General features: G+C 34.6%; 2 protein-coding genes across 2 annotated transcripts; one reads left to right on the forward strand and one right to left on the reverse strand.

Moving 5' to 3' along the window:
* Positions 1-2,808: 2,808 nt before the first annotated feature.
* On the reverse strand, positions 2,809-5,895 carry LOC112010450 (polygalacturonase At1g48100). Its single transcript, XM_024042789.2, has 8 exons — positions 5,611-5,895; positions 5,338-5,466; positions 4,978-5,145; positions 4,842-4,877; positions 4,515-4,722; positions 3,820-3,901; positions 3,447-3,555; positions 2,809-3,344 (listed from the first exon to the last, which is right to left on the reverse strand). The coding sequence occupies exons 1-8, from the start codon at positions 5,878-5,880 to the stop codon at positions 2,943-2,945; spliced, it is 1,404 nt and encodes a 467-aa protein (XP_023898557.2). The 5' UTR covers positions 5,881-5,895; the 3' UTR covers positions 2,809-2,942.
* An 8,377-nt stretch (positions 5,896-14,272) lies between these two features.
* On the forward strand, positions 14,273-18,274 carry LOC112010505 (cysteine-rich receptor-like protein kinase 3). The gene is made up of 7 exons (XM_024042854.2): positions 14,273-15,165; positions 15,655-15,765; positions 15,854-15,993; positions 16,074-16,284; positions 16,376-16,610; positions 17,233-17,377; positions 17,473-18,274. Exons 1-7 carry the CDS (start codon positions 14,388-14,390, stop codon positions 17,737-17,739), a joined length of 1,887 nt encoding a protein of 628 aa, XP_023898622.2. The 5' UTR covers positions 14,273-14,387; the 3' UTR covers positions 17,740-18,274.
* The last annotated feature ends 1,587 nt before the right edge of the window (positions 18,275-19,861 follow it).

The raw sequence follows: 19,861 nt of genomic DNA on the forward strand, positions 1-19,861 counted from the left end.
CGAGGACCATGCAATGCCTTGGTTCTGTCTAACACTTCCATTCTTCTGTAAGTATCTAGTTTCCCCATAAGTTTGAGTCCTTGGACCATGCAATACCTTGGTTCTGTCTAGTACCCAGGTATAGCCGAGTAGTTAGTTTCCCCATAGGCTTGAGTCCGAGGACCATGCAATGCCTTGGTTCTATCTAACACTTCCGTTCTTCTGTATAAAGGGGTTTGTCCTCGGACCGCTTTACTGGAAACGATTCCTCCTCGGGTCGGACTATTAACTCTACGGTGCTTTGGGCAGGGGTGGTTCGGACTCTGATCTTACATGTGGCATTGACTTTGCCTTCAATTCAAGTTCCCATCTTCTTCACTTACAAGGCGTCCCTTGGCTGTTCGCGCTTCGCGCTTGACGTTCCGATGCGCGAGACACGCCTTCATTAATATCCTCGTGAATTGATACAAATCCAACGGTCTACGGTCTCCTTGGGATTTGGTTCGGATTAGTACCGCTGATAATTCTCTTTTTGAACTTTGTGTGGATTAATTCCCACAAGTCTTCATCCTCTATATAAGGCTTTCTGGGGGAAACGTTTCTCCACACTCCATGAACTTTCCAACACAACTAGAAACACGTCCCTTCAGCTCCTCGAGTCCCTTTAATAACCCTGCCAGAATTGTGACCAGAGTTGCGAGATATGGGGTGGCCCTAGGTGGGTGTGAGGACACACAGGCCAAAGGCCCTACCGCCCCAGCCAAGAGCCGTTGTGACCGCAGCCCCTGCCAGACTTTCGGTGCGGCAGAGCCTAGGCGTAACCCTGATAGTGCCATGCGTGGTGGCCAGGAGGGATGTCCTTGAAGTACCTAACGCTCCTCCCTAGGGCGCACCCCTGCCAGAGGAGACGCGCAAAATCATGTCATGGCTGGTGCCTGAGTGTTGCCGTCTCCAACGGCCAACGCTCGTGAGGATTGGAGAGAATCAAGGGAACATCATGGGGGAGGGCTTCCCGGTGCCCCTGCGCCGGCTCCTCTCTTTGTTCCAGCTCTGCCGCACCGGACAAGGAGTTGTTGGTGGCCTTGAAGCATACTAACCTCAGCCCCATTCCCTCTAGCTAGTTTTAGAATAGGTCCACCTGGGCCTCTGTTTATAGAATTAGTTTGTAAAATTAGTTTTAAAACAAGCCTGCCTGAGCCTCTGTTTGTATCTTATACTTTCTGTTTAATAAAATAATATGACGTTCCTTTTCTTTTCTGTTGAATCTTCTACTTTTCTGCAATGTTTGTTTGTTTGTTTGTTTTTTTTTTTTTTGATGCGTCGCTACCAACCTTTCGTAAAATAACTACTTAGGAACGATCGCCCGTTGCGCCTGCCAGTGCACTAATCCTTCCCACAGACGGCGCCAATTGTAGGGATTCAGTTTAGAAAGGTTCCCTAATAATACATTTCTAGAGAGTGGGACGAAGGGTTAGGCCCTAACAGACTAGCAACGGAACACAAGCCACTTTTCACCATTGAAGGGGAGTGAACTCAATTTACAACTAAGGGTAGCTCCTCGGCACTTGTCCGAGGAGGTTCCTTCCCCTTTTTTCCCCCTCTAACTGCTTTGCTCGCCCTTCTTATATAGTTCTCCTCCTCCTATCTAATTCTTTCTTCTGTTGATCATCCATTTGTCTTCCCTCTGACCGTCTGTCCCATCAGAGGCCTTATCAGTATTCGAGTGATTTACAATGATCAATGTTCCCCTGTCAAGGGGTTACATCCCCATTAATGCGGCTAGGGGGGGTTAGATCAGCGCATTTAGTGTGGAGGTGACAACCTGTTTTGGGCCTGTCCCCCACTTGAAATTAGCCTCGGTACGCCGAGGACAGGGATGTCCTCAGCAGGATCCAAAAAAGCATAGGTCTTCATGCACCAACCTTGGACGATCATCCCTCCTCGGCATGGGCCTTGGGCCAAATGCAACATGGGCCCAGGCTACCAAGCCTACGGGCCCCACAGTCATAAAAAAGTAAAATTGGGCATGAATTGATTTGTCAAAATCAAGACAAAGTCATGCTATGTAGACCGTTAGACAATTTCAGTGCATAATTTTACATAATTTATCTTGTTCAAGTAATGAACCAAATTTCATTTCACTTTACATATTCACTTCAAGATTTAGTAAAAATATTTTCCTTTGTTCTTCTTTAGAGGTCATAAAAAATTAAAAATAATGATTTGCCTTTTTTTCCATAAATTATATAAAAAAGTCCCAATAAAATACAATCGCGCTACTTACTAAGCTTATTTGAAAAGAGAAATATTACAATTTATGAAATTTATGTCCATAATAAATCACAATCTTTACTTTATTTTTATACTACTAGTAGACATTATGCAGGAAATATGTTTATTATTATTATTATTATTTTTAGAGATAATTTCAACTTATGACGTTCATTCATAATGATAATTTTTTATCATTATTCATTAGACACCAATTGATTTTTTGGTGTAAGTGAGAGTATTTTTTTATTTATTTATTGATACTAAAAAGATTCATATTAGTAGTAGGATCATGTAAAAATGATATTATTTCAATTACAAATTATAATTTTAATAATTATGGAAAAAATTATGTACATTGATGTTGAATTCCTTAATTACATAACTGGTGAAGGCGAATTATTTATTTAAGCTGGGTCTCATAATATGCAGGTCCATTTCACATTCCTGGCTATAGGTAGGTTTAGGTCTCTCCACTAACCTATTCTGAGCTTCTTTTATTCTTTTTAAGTAAAAAAAAAAAATCCATAGATGAGAATATAATTTTATTCTTTCATTAACCAATCGCGCGAATTACATTGCACTAGACCATCACCTTCTCACAGTTAAAATATTGCAGAAGGGAAGCAAACAAACAACTTAAAAAGAAGAAGAAGAAGAAGCTACAATATAACAACCTAAACCGATTGTAATTAACATACATTATCATGTGACCTTGCTATTCTGTTGACAGAACCACCGCTATTCCTTAAGCAATAATCTATGCTTGAAGGAACCAATGGAGCACTTGATTTCCCATAAGAGTTCAAACACAAACCCGGTTGAAAACCTCGATAGCGCGGCGAGGGCTTCAACTGAATATCAATTAGATCAATGCCAGTGCAAGGAATGTCACTGCTACATGCAAGATGAATTGGTTGCACTGAATAAGACCCAACTATCTGGTCATACTTAACACCAGTTATTGCCACAGCTCCTGTTTGGTTCTTGCAGAAATTCTTGTCACAATAAAACTGGTCTATGATTATTGGTACCTTAACATCAGAAACTTGAACATTGGTAAATGTTACGTTTTTGACAGATCCAATGCCCCCCTGATCATAGGAATCGAAAAATGAAATTAATGTTAGAAAATAAATAAAATGCCTTAATAATCTAAACAATTAGTCAATACTTTTTAGAAGATAATTTTATACCTGCCATGTCTTGATCCTTACTCCTGATAGAGTGTTTTGAATTGAGATATTCTCCACAATTATATTGGAGACACAGGCAACACTTTTGTCCTTCCCTAGTCCTCCTAAACTGCAATTGTGGGGAAAAAAAACAGAGGACAAGAAAGATTCATGAGTATATAAATATTAAATTAAGGGTAAATTTTACATTTTTAGTGAGAATTGTAGGCATTAGATATAACCAAATTTGTAGCTAAACTTGTATATAAAAAACGTGATGTCTAAGTATTTTTTTTTTACTATGCTATATTCCTATTTTGTTTAGTAATATAAAAGGTGTTTCTTTTTTCTAGAATGAATATAAAAGGTGATATATATAATATATATTGATTACCTTATACCATGTCCAGGGCCACAGTTAATATGATGAACATGGACATTGGAGCAACCAGTTTGTATGGATACACAATCATCCCCTGTCAAAAGAGAGCCCAGAATTAATTAGAATACTAATCTGAATGTTAATTAACAGTGTAATAGTATGGGCATCGTAAATTACTTAATAGTTAATACTGAGCCCATAGAATTGCAAAAGCAAAAGTTAGTTGTGCCAGTACCTTTTGTTCCCCGCTTATTTCAAAAGTTAATTTAGTAACAGTTTACCGTTTAAAAGAACCCTTCAACCAATCATTCTTACTAAGACAGTTAACTTTGAAGTTCGTATGCTTCTTAAACTGGTATATGGGGGTGACACAAGAATTAAAAAATAATAATAATAAAAAAGGCATATTCTGTTCTCCAATTCTAAAAAGCCTAAGAGCAAGACGTATTTAATTAAGTCTTAAGTGCAAATTTTAGATAAAGTTGTTTACTTTATGTTCGTCAGGCATGTACTATGTAATGGGTCTTTTTTAGTATGTCACATCATGGGAACCTGACTAATTTCATAATTAAACATTGCCTTGTGTACAAAGTGCAACCGTTAGTTAAGTACAGAATTTAGGGCACCATGCCTTTTAAGTCTTCCTATATTTTATGGGGGAAATAAAAAAATGGAAACAATTTCTAATTATGATCAGTGATTCTTACCACATCCAATACTAGAATGTTGAATTTCTACGTCTTGGGTGTTTTGTAGGTGAATCCCATCAGTGTTTAGGCTATCTTCTGGCGAAGAAATTGTAATATTGTTAACTTTGACACCCTTAGAGCTGTCGAACTTTAGGTGGCACTGTGGACTGTTTATGATTTTGATGTTGCTTACTGTGACATCATAGCTAGAGTAGAATCTCAAAGCCTGAATTGGAGAAAGACAATGTTAAGAACATCAAAATCAGAACTTGTCCTACAAATTGTAAATAGGAAAATAATGTACGTGATTACAAAATAAAACTGAGAAAATAAAGTGAATCTTACGGTTGGTCTGAGATCTGGAATGTTATTGCATTTTTTCTGCAAAGCATATATACAATTACAAAGAGGTTAGATGCCATATAATCTTCTTCACTTTGTTGATGTAAAAGTACAAATGCAAGTTAATGCTAAGTGCTACCTGAGTATAAAGAATTTGAGAGGTAGTCCACCAGTTAGAGCCTTGGCCATCAACAGTACCAGTACCTTGAATGGTAAAGTTTTGGACCCATTTGAAATTAATCCACTGAAACAAACTGGATTTTGGCCATGAACCAACTTTGGGAGGAGCTAAGAGAGTTCCATCTATCTGTTGGAATTCCACTTGCATTAGCTTTGTACGTTTAAGCATTTATTTGTAAATTGTTATATAAAGACAAAATAATATAATACTTAAATGCTAAAAAAGAATATTCTTGTTATCTTTCTCCATTTCTGTAATTATTATGAACATACTGCTATAGAGTCAGTAAAATGAGATTAAAAGAAGAGAAAGCAAAACCTGAAGAACAAGGTGAGGCAAACAAGGGCCCTGAAGAGTTATGGGCTTGATGAGGAAATTGAATCCTGATGGGATTTCTACTGTAGCCCCAGGAAAGTTGCATGCAGCTTTCCATGCTGCTAGGAGTGCCTGCTTGATTGGTTACATGCTCAAGAAAGTTAGAATCATACAAACCACTAAATATGAGCGAATCCACTATTCATGTAAGGTAAGGGAGTGTCAATAAATTTCCAAGTTCACATAAGCACATACGAACAATTTTTTGTTAATTACCTTAGAATCGTCGGAAACTCCATCACCTTTAGCTCCAAATGAAAAAAGATCAAAATGGCTAGACGGGTTGGGATTAGAACTGCGATGAGGAAGAGGGGCTGGTGCAGGACTAGGAAAATGAGTGTTGCCATTGCCACTCTTATCTTTCTGGTGCTTATGAGTTTTGGAATTCCTAGTGTGATTGTTTCTTGCCTCAACTGAAATTTTGGAGAATAATGTGACCATAAAGAATAGAAAAAGGAGAAGAGATAAACAATTGAATTTTTTCATCTCTTTGAACTGTTCTTTTCCTTCTTAGAAAGCTTTCTCAGAGAAGAGAGAATTCCTACTAGTATGACGAGCTTTAGCAAACTATGCTTAGAGACTTGAGAGTTGATACAAGGGGTACGGTACGTAGTTATATAAGCAGTTTATGTAGTGCGTTATCACGGAAATAGCCTTGACTAGGTTGTAATTTACTAGGACATCCTTCATTCGGTGGTCAAATTAGTAAAGGACAAGAATGACTTTGTGATTTAGAATGGGAGGAGGAGTACATCGTATAACAGTCTCGCGAGACTCCCTCTTATATAGTATTAAAATTTACGCATGTTATGGGAGAAAGATCTCATAAAATTGTTTCATAATATACTTTTTCTGTTGCACTGGTGAATGGGATTATTGGGCACCACCAAGAAGTAATATTATAGACGGAATTAATTTGTGTAGGCTATTTCTTTTTTTTTTTTTAATAAAAAAAGAACTTCTGAAGGTAAGCCTTAAGTGTGGTTAAGTTTTTTTTAATTAAAATGCTGTAATGCTGGTTGATTTGGGCATTTATCAAAGTTCAAAGATTTATAATTAACTAATTAATTAAACCATTGCCTTCTGTTGTCATTTCTCATTTCTGTCATTAAAAGCTCTTTCACAATTGGTTACCAAAATTTTTTTAACAGTTCTAATTATAATTAATTAATTTTAATCAGAAACAACAGCTCTAATGACTTTTTAACTGAAAAGATCTTTAACAACTCGAGTGTTTGGCACATTACAGTATTGAAGTAACAACTATTCTAATTACTTTAATACTGTAATTTTCAATAAAATCAATAAAAGAGAGAAAATATATATGGAACTCATTTAAATAAAGGAACTATGATCATGAGAATGAGAAAATATATATGGAACTCAAAGTGGTCATCCACGCTATATATGGAACTCAAAAAATTAGGCTTATATATTTGGATCAACCATATATTATATTAACCATAGTTTTAAAAACTGGACAAACTTGGCTGATTCAACCTGAAACTGGACATCAACCTGATCTGGTAAAAAACTCTTAAAATTGGTAAAAATCGGGAACTGAAAGTTTTTTTTTTTAATTTTTTGTTTTATTTGTTTGGTTTTTTGTTTTGTTTATTTATTTTTTAATTTTTAATTTTTATAAAAATCTACACTCTTGTGCTGCTCGACCCAGCCACACCTTGAACCACATGCACTTGTGTATAGAAAGATACCACTAGGACTAACATGTCCGGTTAGGATTGTGTATGTTGAGCGGTGCCTAAATTCCACTTATGTATAGATGAGTATATTGAAAACTCATTATCTCTACCGTCCTCATATAAATAATACTACTCCATTAAATGATTTCTAGAAAACGATACGTGGTGATCACTAGTTCATTCGCTGTAGCTACGTTTCATTTTCGAGTGGGTCGTAGAACTCTCTTGTTGTTATTATTCTAATGATTTCACTGTTTTTTAAAAGCATAACTTTAAGTAATGACTGCTTGTCTGCTTGAGAACATTGAAAAGGGAATATTGCCACATAATCCCACTTGGGTTGCATCGGATTAGTTTTCTATAAGTTTACAATTACTAAAGGTGTGGATTTAACCACAAAGATTTTTTTTTGGAAACAAAAACAGATAAAGGACAGAGAATGAAGCAGTTCTAAGTTTAATACAAACATGCACCACAAATTACATTCAAAAGCTATAAAAACTTTTTAGGACCGATGAATTAACCACATAGGGTTGCTTCCTCTTTATATTATGTAAATTGCACAATTATAAATTTCACCCATGCATCATTCAGTTTGGTGGAAGCAGGAGGACAAAATAAAGTTCAATTAAAATATAGTGTTTGGAGTTTGGATAATGCTTTCAACACCTAAACTCATATTTTAAGAAGGTGCATGCCTAAAACCTATAAAGTATAATTTGGATGCCTCCTAAATACTTTTATAATTAAGGCCTGTTCCAAGATAAAAGTTGCAAGTTATACAATTTCTGCATTTGTGAATAAATTTGTAATTTTAGGATAAGATAAAACATTTTATATATATAAAACAGCTCACCCAACATAATCAGGTCACAATCTACTAAAAAAACCCTTATCTCAAAAAAACCTAACTTTTGAGTTGAAACAAGTCTAAAAAGGAAATAAGGTAGCCAACTCACCACTCACTAGTGCATGTTACTCGTCACTTGAATACAGCATGCATTGTCCAAAACAGTGCCTAAAATTCGGGGGTTGGTGATCCTAGATTTTTTTTTTTTTTTTGGTTACAATAAGTGGGAAAGAGAGAATTGAACTTAATTCTCTTTATTAAGGAGACCAAATAATGTTATGGACAAAGTTTAGTTACAAGATTTACTCAATAAAAACATTACTACATATTTTAAAAATCAAACTATTGAATTGCTATGAACTTATATTTTATATATAATTTTAAATTATCAAAACTTGTAATTTAAACAATTTATTGATAACATAACTATTGATCTTTAATCTTTTAGAATTTTTATAAGTATAAAAGATATAAGAAGAAGATATAATCTAATGATGGATTTGTTAAAATTTACATCAAATAAAAAGATATTGAGTAAGATTGTAATCTTAAGTTACAACTAATTTTGTAGTTAAACTTTGTTTTAATGCTCTTAAACCCCATATTTCTGGTTTTGATTTTTTTTTTTTTAATTTAATTTCAGACAAATGAGAGTTGACAAGCGAGTCAGCCAATAAGGCTAGTGTGTGTATACATATATAAAGTCTTTTTTGCACGTCATAAGACCAATGAAACTAACTGAAATTTGAGAGACCAGACTCAAGACTACTATCTCCTACCAAGGAGAAGAATAGGAAACCATCAAAGCGACGTGGACTACAAATGAAGTGGCAATTTATTTAGTAGGTAAAAATGGAGATCACATTACAAGTTCTTTTTTTTTTTTTAATTTTTTCAGGTGTAGGTGTAGCTTTAGTTTGTTTTATGATACAAACAAGGTGGTGGTTCGCACGTTCTTAGAGTTGTACGTGGAGATAAAAAGGGGAAAAAAGAGAGAGTCCTGGTTTTGTTTTTTTAGTGAAGTCTCTGAAGAATGTTGTCTTCTTCTTCTTCTTGTAGCACGCGGATGGTCCACACGTGGGGCCGGTCGGTGCCATTCCCGCCGCTGCTATCTCCTATCCTATATCTGTGCTGTTAATGTAAAGTTGTAAACTTATAAAAAATAAAATCAGAGGCATATGTTTTTAATGAAAATCATTTTTCATTTTCGGACACATTATAGTTTGCCTTTTTTTAATACTATAATAGCAACATTTTTCATTAATTTAGCAAGAGCCCTAAATGATATTTAAATTTTTTTTTTTTTTTAGAGAAGATATTTTAATAATTTAGGTGTGTCCTAAAGTAGCCACATGCCACAACACATTAATCTATATTACTAATAACTTTGTTCTAACTAAAAAGGACTATAGGTATGGTGTACCCCTTTTATTGGATTGTTAGTAACCTGATGATACTTATGATCATTCTCACTAATAGTTTTTTAAATAAAGATTCCACCTTTATCACTTAAAATTAAGAAAGGCAAGCAGTTGCCAACCTCACAAGTCACACCACAAGTAAAGAGATAGAGAGAGGAGGGATATCAAGAGAGAAAAGATCAGATCAAAGATTTGTTTTGTCAAGATTTGAGATTTGTTGTGTTGTTAGTATTTATTTTTTGTGTTTAGACTGGATTTGTGATTTGTTTGTTGGTATTGTTGATTTGTCTAAAGGTTTTTCTTGTTATTTGAATTTGTGAATGGTTTTGTTGGTTTGTCTAAAGGTTCTTTTTTTATCCGGTTTTGTGAATTGTCCAAAGGATTGTCTCAAGGTTTTTGTTTTTCTTGGGCAAATGGAATGCAGTAATGATCAGGTAAGCTTTTGTTTTGATTTCATGGGTCAATTTGAAAGTGTTTTAGGGGAGGGGGGGTCCAAAATATACATTTCAAGGACAAAATTATGAACTTTTTTGTAATATACATGCTAGTATGTGATTTTTCAAAATCGAGAGGGGGGGGGGGGGGGGGGGGGGGGGATGTCACTGTTGAGGAGGGTGGCTGGCCATGACTATGTTGATGGCATTAGGAAGATGAGTTCGTTGAGGTGATGAGGAGGCCATGATTGGGTAGAAGGGAGATGAATTCATTGAGGGTGGTGGCTGGCTGTGACTATGGGTGGAGTGGTGGTGGTGGTGGGTGGGTTTGAGAGGGATGAAGTGGAGAGAGAGATGGATTCGTCAGAGGTCGATGGTGGTTGCCCATGAATGGCAATGTTGAAGGCGTTGACCACCTATTGCTAGTGCTGCTAGCATTGTAGTGTGGACCGGCGGTGGTGAATGTAGGTGGTGAGGTGATGGAGTTTGCTGAGTTATTTATTTATTTATTTTGGGTATTTGATTTATTAAATTAATAAAATTAGAAATTGAATTTACTAGTTACACATGGTATATTTTTATTTGTGAAATATATAGTGGAGTAGGAAAAATGAGACAGAAGATTCAGATTTTGCTATTATTGTTGTCAAAATCTATAAAATTTGTCAAAAACTAATTTGAAAATAAACCTTATTCTTCTGGCCATAGTTTGTAGCGAGAATAAAGCAACAAGACAAAGTACTAATTCTTTATAACTCCCCTACAAGCTGATGAGGGATGATGACATGACTTTNTTTAGTTGTCAATATATCATTATAATGATATTATTTATAAGTATATAATAATGTGAAAATAATAGCTAAATTGATTTCTTTAAAATTTAATGTGAAAAGATTAAAGAATAAGTCCAACCCCAATCCAACCAAAGAACCTTGAAGTTTAGAACCACTCATTTTTTAAGATAGCTAGTTACAGCAAAAATGAGTGGGGCTTTGAACTTTTATTGGACACACTAGGAAGCTTTAGTTGAACTACAAAACTATTGATTATAAATCCATATAATTAATATGATTTTTATTTGATTCATAGATTATGAAAAAATCAACTACAATGTTTAATATTATTTTAGAGAAAAAATGAAAATAATACTAATGATGCAACATTGCCAACCTTTAGTGTTGACATATGTTCTCATTTTATGTTAGAGCAATGCTAAGAACATAAAAAGTTCACAATTTTTTACACAATTCGCCATGTAGCGAGTTGGCGAGTTGTGAGTGGTGGAGGTGTGGACCTACCATTTTACCTCCACCACTTACAACTTACCACATGATAAATTATGACAAAAATTGTGGACTTTTTTTGTGTCTTTATCGTTTTCCTTTTATGCTACTCTAGTATTTATTAATCATCATGATATGAACTCAAGCCAAGTTTTAGGCTTTTAGCTTGAAGCCAAAATAAATCTAAAACTTAAGTCAATTATATTGCCGCGAAAATATATTTTCAAACTCTTAATGCTTACAAACTACTATCTAAAAGCCTAAAACTAAAATAAATCTAAAACTTAAGTCAATTATATTGCCGCGAAAATATATTTTCAAACTCTTAATGCTTACAAACTACTATCTCAATTTGAGATAGTGACTTAAAATAAATCAAAAAGACATTGAACTATTCACTTTTAGATGGTGTGATTGGTTAAGTAATATTGAGAAAAATCACAAAGCTCTTAAAACTCAGAAAAGATTAATATCTTGCTCAGAAAACTAAATATTACAACTATAATTAATACTACCCTTTGCAGCTTTTATCATCTATTTCTAGTTTGTTTGGTGCAAGGGTAGTTGTGGAATTGAATTTGATAATTGAAGCTAAATAGAAAGATTTTGTGGATTAGAAAAAAAAAAAAAAATTTTTTTTTTGTGGCATTTCACTCCACTGTTTTCTTTTAGGGACACTTTAAAATTCAATTATCATGTTGATGCAATTTTTTTTTTTTTTTTTTTTTTTTTTTTTTTTTTTTTAACTCTTGCTCTTTAGGGACAATTTTTGTTGGGTTTGATTTTTGGTTGATGCTAGTTGGAAAGAAGAAATTGCTAATAGAGAGAGAAAATTAGTTATGTACTGAGAAATATAGTGTGAGTGTTGCTCCGAGAGACCGAAAGAAGAAAAAAAAGTTGCAGATTGAGTTTTTTAAAATAAATTTTTTTGCTTATTTTTTTTCTTTAAAATTGTTGAATAAAGAATTTTTTTGATGTGGCTTCTTCTTCTTCTTCTTCTTCTTCTTCTTTTTTTTTTTTTAAATTTTTTTTTTTTATGGTGCAGATATGGCTTTTTCAATAGCAGTTAGATTTAAAAAAAAAAAAAAAATTACTAGCCACATGTGTGTTATGTGAGCATTCCATCAACCATATCAACAGCTTCTATCACTTAGATGATGACACTAACCAAGATGAAATATTTTTGAAAGACCAAAACAAAAATACCCCCAAAATATAGGGCCAAAAGGGTGTTTTTCCTATTAATTATAATAGATCCTCTCCATTTAAAATTCACTCTATTTTGTTAATTTCATGGTTCAGAATCTTCAAATTATATAGTTTTTTTTTTTTTTTTGGATTTAATAGTGTTTAGATTGCCACATCATTCCTTTCAATTTCACTTGAAATGAGAAGAGTTTATTTTACACTTGAGATTTTATTTCTAAAATCTGGTAGTTTATAAACTATCACATTCTAAAATTTTTAAAGATATGGCACAAGATTCACCTTTTTATTTGTAATTAGTCGTAAACCTATGTAATGCACAAAAAATTTAACATAATATGATTTTTTCTCATTTTTTTAAAAACTTTTTAAATATGAAGTTTGATTATTATGGCAATTAATAAGACATTTATTATGACTATATTTGTATATGAAAATATATATTCTACTATTTAAAGTAAATATCATGTATCAAGATTTTTTTTTACAAGAATCATGTGTCGAGAGCACCATTGTGAACAATGTGCACATTGTTTTTTTTTTTTTTTTTTTTTTTCAAAGCTAAAAAATTGATAACATTCAGTAAAGAGAGAGCTAAATTGGAAACGGTATCGGTCTCCTTTGTCTCTCATTCATATTAACAAAAGCAGTACTAATATTAGGGTCTATTTGGGATCCACTTATTTTATTTTATTGAAATTTTTTTATTAAAAGTACTGTAGATAAATGTAAAAGTTAGTTGAAATAGTACAGTGAAAACCATAAACAGTACCAAAAAATGAAGTGAAACCCATAAATAGTAGCAAAAATAAACTGAATAGTACAATAAGTTAGCAAAAATAATCCATATCAAAGGCACACTAGAGTTTGTTTGAGATTTGCTTATTTTGCTGAAACTGAAAACTTTTTGCTAAAAGTACTGTAGATAAAGGTAAAAGTTAGTTGAAATAGTATAGTAAGATTTATGAATAGTATCAAAAAATGTAATGGGACCTATGAATAGTAGCAAAAATAAGCTGAATAGTAAAATAAGTTGGCAAAATTAAAAATTGTTCAAAGCGTTTTAAAGGTTGCCCCCACCTTAGTTCCTTCATCATGACCATTCTGTTTTTGTATCACTCCCCGTAGAAACTACGCCATGACTAATGGTGGCCTACTTGTTCCTTACTATGGAGGCCACAACTTTTGCATTCTCATTTGACCGTTGAAATAAAAAAACGCCCACCTCTTTTGATGTTAATAAAGATTGAAACGTCTTCTGTTGTTTTTGACTCGCAATGAAGCGAACACGGTGTCTGAATTGTAGCGTGTTTAATGTAAAAAAGCACCGGACACAAGTTTCACTAAAAAAAGATTAGAAACACCATAAAAGTTCACGATAATAATATTTTTATAAAAGAAAAAGTTAATAGATGCTCTAACAACATTTATTAGTGACTAATTTTAAGAATTTTTATAAAAGAAAAAGTTAATAGATGCTCTAACAACATTTATTAGTGAATAATTTTAAGAAAGTTTTTATGAAAAAAGAAAAAATGTAATTTATTTATTTATATATATTTTTTCTCCATAAAAGTGGTATAAAAATCTTAAAGGCACTCGTCGTTAATTATATCTCTTTGTAAAGTAGTAATTATCACACATTTATACACACAATCTGTGTACATTCCTTTAAAATCGTGTTTTGAAATTATAATTTTAATTAATTACACGATTTCATAATTTGAGTGATGATTACAATTTGTACAAACTTATTGAAATTGTGTTTTCAAAAACACGATTTCAATGAGTGTGCAGGATTGTATGCACTAATTACTATATAACAATTAAGATTTAACAATTTTTATAACATATTTATTTTAACTTACCCTGAATTTCGGTATATATTTTTATTATTATTTCATTTGATCACAATTCGACTTTTTGGGAAAATGTTTTAAAATTCTGTTATCACCTAGAAGAACCCAATGAAAAAACACAGCAACATCGTCAGCATTAGCTTCATAGTGCCATAGTCAATTACATTTTGTGCACGTCGCATCCCAACTACGTACATATGTAAGATTATAAGATCTTTCATTCTAGTCTGTACATCTATGTATCCATCTTCAATGTTTAATTCACTCTTCCTCTTAATCCTAGTCTTTTGTTTGTTTGTAAATCCTTGTCTTTCCGACCCAAGAGCCACAGAGGCTGCTCTCATATGCACCAACAAAACCTCCTCAATGCCACAGCGCCAAACCTACATAAGCAACTTCGTGGCAGCCATGACCACAGTGACCCCTTTGATCGCCACACAAAGATACGCAGCAGTTGTGAACGGGACAGGTAATACCATAGTTTATGCTTTCGGTGAGTGCATGAAAGATCTAACTAAAAATGACTGTGATCTTTGCTTTGCTCGGTGCAAGACTCAGATCCTGAGGTGTTTACCATTTCAAAGAGCCATTCGTGGTGGCAGGCTTTTCTATGATGGGTGTTATCTAAGGTACGATGATTACTATTTCTTCAATGAGACTTTGAGTGTGCAAGACAAGACCGTGTGTGGAGCCCAAGAGTTTGTTGGGAATGGTTCTGTTTTTAGCGCTAATGTTAATCAGTTGGTGATGAATCTAAGCGTGGAAGCACCTAAGTTTGATGGGTTTTCTGTGGGGTTTGTGACCAATGAAAATGTCACGGTTTATGGATTGGCTCAGTGTTGGGAATTTGTGAATGGTTCTGCTTGTGAGTACTGCTTGGCCAAAGCGGTTTCTGACATTAGTTCATGTACTCCAAAAGAAGGAGGAAGGGTCTTGAACACTGGTTGTTATTTGAGGTATTCAACAGAAAAGTTCTATTACAATTCGACTCAGCCTGTTAGAAACAGTAATCAAGGTGAGTTTGGTTCCAATGAATTTTTTCATTTCTTGTTCTGTCTTTCCTTCATCGAATTAAATGGGATATTAAAGTTTACTGTCCTTTTTAGTCGTTTATAAATTTCAAGTAAGATTCTAGTCCATTTCCACTGCGGCACAAAGTGACTAAAAAGGGGGATTTGAATTGGCCCATATTGTCTAATTTTATGCCATGAAAGGATAAATTTTGATGCTTTGTTGTTGGTCCCTTTTGGTTTTAGTACAATAATGAATTCTAAATTTTCCATTTTGGGTCAGATTCACCAATTGTAAATTTGATAGAATATTAATTCTTCATTAGAATTAACATTAACATCTTTTTTAAAAGAAGTGTTTGTGAAAAAATTCTTCATACACTAGAAATCTCAGCAACATCAACGATTAATAAATTAGATAATTTGGTGTGGTAATTGCTTGACTTCTATTTTGATTAATGAGGTTCACGGAGTAACATGTTAATCTATGTTAGGAAGCAAGTTAGCTATAACTTTGGCTGCAACATCATCTGCTTTGGCTCTTTTGCTGGTTATTGCAACGGTTGTCTTCATTGTGAGGAAGAATGTACTAAAGAGGAGGGGAGGTACCTGTTTTGATATATGAGATTTTGAAAGACTTTGTTGGGACTCTGGAATTAATATATAGCTTACTTGATCTGGCATTTGTTTCAGAGAGAGAGCAACTAGGGGCTATGTTGGCCACTGTGAACAAGTCCAAACTCAATTATTCGTATGAAGTTCTTGAAAAGGCCACAAATTACTTTCACAATTCCAATAAGCTGGGACAAGGAGGATCTGGTTCTGTTTACAAGGTAATATTAGGTCTACTTTTTTGAGATTTTTCATTTTGGCAAATGAAATTAACTAGGTACATTTCTTTGTATCAAAGTAGGGAGTTTTGCCAGATGGGAAGGTTGTTGCCATTAAGAGGCTTTTCTTCAATACTAGGCAGTGGGTGGATCATTTCTTCAATGAAGTCAATTTGATCAGCGACATCCATCACAAAAATCTTGTAAAGTTGTTGGGATGCAGTATTGCAGGCCCTGAAAGCCTTCTTGTTTATGAATATGTGCCAAATCGAAGCCTCCATGATTACTTTTCTGGTTGTAATTTAATCTTGAATTACTATTTATGTTAGAAGATAACCCTTCCTCATTTAATTTATATACTTACACGTCTCTTCATTTGGTTCAGCTAAAAGGATGTTTCAGCTGCTAAAATGGGAGGTGAGGTATAAGATCATATTAGGTACGGCTGAGGGCTTGGCCTATCTCCACGAAGAATTAGAAACGAGAATCATTCATAGAGACATTAAATTAAGCAATATACTGCTTGAAGAAGACTTCACGGCAAAGATTGCAGATTTTGGACTTGCTAGATTATTTCCAGAAAATAAGACACACATCAGCACTGGCATTGCTGGCACACTGTAAGTGCAAGACCATCTTTGGTTTTCTTTCTTGGTCCGGAATAGCCTTTATCATTCCTGTGTTTAAAGTCCTCTTCATGTGGGAAAAATTCTTGTGTCTTGGTCCTTCAAGGTTTATCCTAGTTATTTCTTTTTGTAACATGAACAGATATTTCATCATTACATTATATATGCAATTCAGGCAATGCCATGCTTGTCTCTGTGCATTTTAAAGGATGTTTAGATGAACACCTCCAATCTGTGTTAGTTAGCTACCCACTTGGTGCCATTGTTACGAAGTGTTTCATATAATGTATTAATTCAGGGGAAGGTAGAACCAAAGTTGATATTCTCATTATAAACAGGCAATTGTTCATTGTGTTATATAATTATATGTTAGTTACATACTAAGAAAGCATTAGTTTTTCCAGGATCAAATTTTTAGTATTATTTTCAAATCCTTTTTGTTTATTGGAAAGTATTACCACAGTGAAAAATACAATATTAGTAGAGTATCAATTCCTGTTCCTTTTGTTCTGTTCACAGATTGACATTCCATCCTTATAGCTTTGCAGTATACAATGTAATATCTCTGCTTACAAATACATCTCTTATTTGACATTAATCATATTTGCATCTGTAGAGGTTACATAGCCCCAGAGTATGTTATTCGCGGCATATTGACAGAGAAAGCAGACGTTTATAGTTTTGGTGCTGTTGTAATTGAAGTTGTATCTGGAAAAAGGAACAATACCTTCTTTCAATATTCACATTCCATCATACAAATGGTAATCTTTTTCCCTTTGGCATTTCTGCTAATTTAGGCTTCAATGACAAATAGTCCTCACCTAACAAAACCTTCTTACTTTTTATCTTTTTAAAGGTCTGGAACCTTTATGGAATAGGTAGGGTATGTGAAGCTGTTGATCCAGCCTTAGAGGGTCAGTTCCAAGAAGAGGAGGCATCTCGATTACTTCAAATTGGGCTACTATGTGTACAAGCCTCTGCAGAGCTGCGGCCATCAATGTCAACGGTAGTGAAAATGTTATTTGATAATCAAGAAATTCCTCAGCCAACGCATCCACCGTTTCTCAATTCCAGCAGTGCAGAAATCAGCCAATCTAGACCATCTAGAACTTACAATTCTTAGCCTGAGTCCTACACTCACACTTCAGGGAACAACTCAACAGAAAGTGGGATTGAGCCTATATAAACACTAAACCTTCTTAAACATATTTAACTTTATTCCCTTGCTTTAAATTCTTTCAATTGATCCATTCCACCGGGTGTGGCTGTTGCCAACTTGAAGGTTCTCTGCTTCCAGGATTTTCTATCCCACGTTTTTGCTACTTGAATTGGTAGCACAATGGAATTTGTTTGCTCAAAGATACTACCATACAAGCTAAAATGGTTTGAGTGACTCAGAGCTGTTTGTAATAGTCCCCGGTGGCCCTTGTGAATATCATAGGATACAGAGTCATGTACCACTCCAGCCTGCACCGACTATCTGCTAAAATACAAAGTTAGAACTAGATTGTTGTATTGTTTCACGATGTTTCAACAATTTGGATAGAGCTGAATGCCTTCCGTAAACTTCAAGTAAAGCTACTTACTAGTACTCTTTTTGTAACTTACATTGCACAAGGGAAATTTTATGGTTTATACATGTTTTTCCATAAATCATGATTGTAATTAGGATTGTCTACGGGTTGGTTTGGATTGGGTTTGTGTCCAACCCACAACCGACCCAATCAGATTGGGTGGAGAAGTTCTAGACCCGTCGCTGACTGCATATAGCTATGGGTCAAGTTGAATTGAGCTCGAGTGGATGGCGGTCAGATTTGATTTCAACCAAAATACAAAGATCAAACACTAAAGTTTGATTCCTGATGAACAAAATCTACAGATCTACAAACCCAAATAGCAAATCTACAAACCCAAAGAACAGATCCATAAATCCAAAGAACAAAAACAACAATAGACAGCAATTCCACATATAAACAAACTTGAGAGATGATGTGTAAGAAACAGAGACTTGCAGCAGAATATAAATAATTGGTTTTTCGGCATACCTCTCTCGGCCTAAACTGACGATCACACAAGAGCTTTGAGATTGTTCTACGTTGTCTAAAGCCAGCCTCCACGCAGACCAGCTATCCAAACACGTTTTGAATTCAAGTTTGTGTAACCCACGAACCAAAAACGTTTCTCCGATGGTGTTGCACACTACTAGAGTGATGCAAACATAACCCACAATCTAAGAGCCTCACAACACTCTGTAAACACTAAGAGAAATGCAGAATTCATTCCCTATTCAATGGGTACCATTCTTGTTGTTTATATAGACACCACTCCATTAATATTGAGTGGGATAGTGAACTTAGTGGGGTAGAGTAATGGTCCAATACCTTTACTCCATAACTCCTGGATGTTATAATCATTTTGAGGCAAATAGAGGGACATACTCACTTTGGTATCTATCCATATTCTTTTCAGTTTCTAACATCTCCCACTCATTCACTGTGGGCATGGCCTTATTATCCATCTCTCAATGTGTTTCTCAGTGTGTTCATACTGGCAAATAGGTTATGCAACCGCCGAGCACACTTGAAAAACATATTTGGGGGCACTATACTAAATCTTATACCAAGACCAGCATAGCAGCATCCTAAGTGTCTCGCTATACCCTAAACATATATTAACACATCGAATCAAGCATCTCTAACCCCTCTTGAGTTTAACACTCAGACTTATGCTTAATCCATCATAACTATCTAGATGTACTCACGATTATTTCGCTACCATAAGAGCTATAACCTGTCGGCAGTGAGTACAAATATAAGGATGTGTTACAAAAATAGTCTTCCCTTTGCACTCACGTCCTAGCAATGTCCCTTTAGACTGAATCCAACATGGCCATAGGTAATATGCCAAAGTAGCCGACATCAAAACCTCAGCTTCATGACATAGTCAAAAGTAATAAAGGCATAAGTAGGATCTTAATGAAAGATCCATGAGACTCACACGGTGAAGAAGCAGGGATTTATTCTTTCACCTTTGCTTTTGGTCGAGCAAGCACATGTAGTATGAAATACATGCTATAGTGGAGTTCTCTTAAGTAAGAGCATATGTCTTACCTCAATACACCGTATAAATCTTAGTCTAGTTGCTACTCAAGCGCCTAACTCGAGTCCTTTATTCGCTTGCCAACTCAGGCATCAAATAAGGTTTCACATCTGACTAACCACAGGCTACATGGATCATACGCTATC

Source organism: Quercus suber, unplaced genomic scaffold (assembly GCF_002906115.3).
Source record: "Quercus suber isolate HL8 unplaced genomic scaffold, Cork oak 2.0 scaffold_404, whole genome shotgun sequence".
NCBI classification, from domain to species: Eukaryota; Viridiplantae; Streptophyta; class Magnoliopsida; order Fagales; family Fagaceae; genus Quercus; species Quercus suber.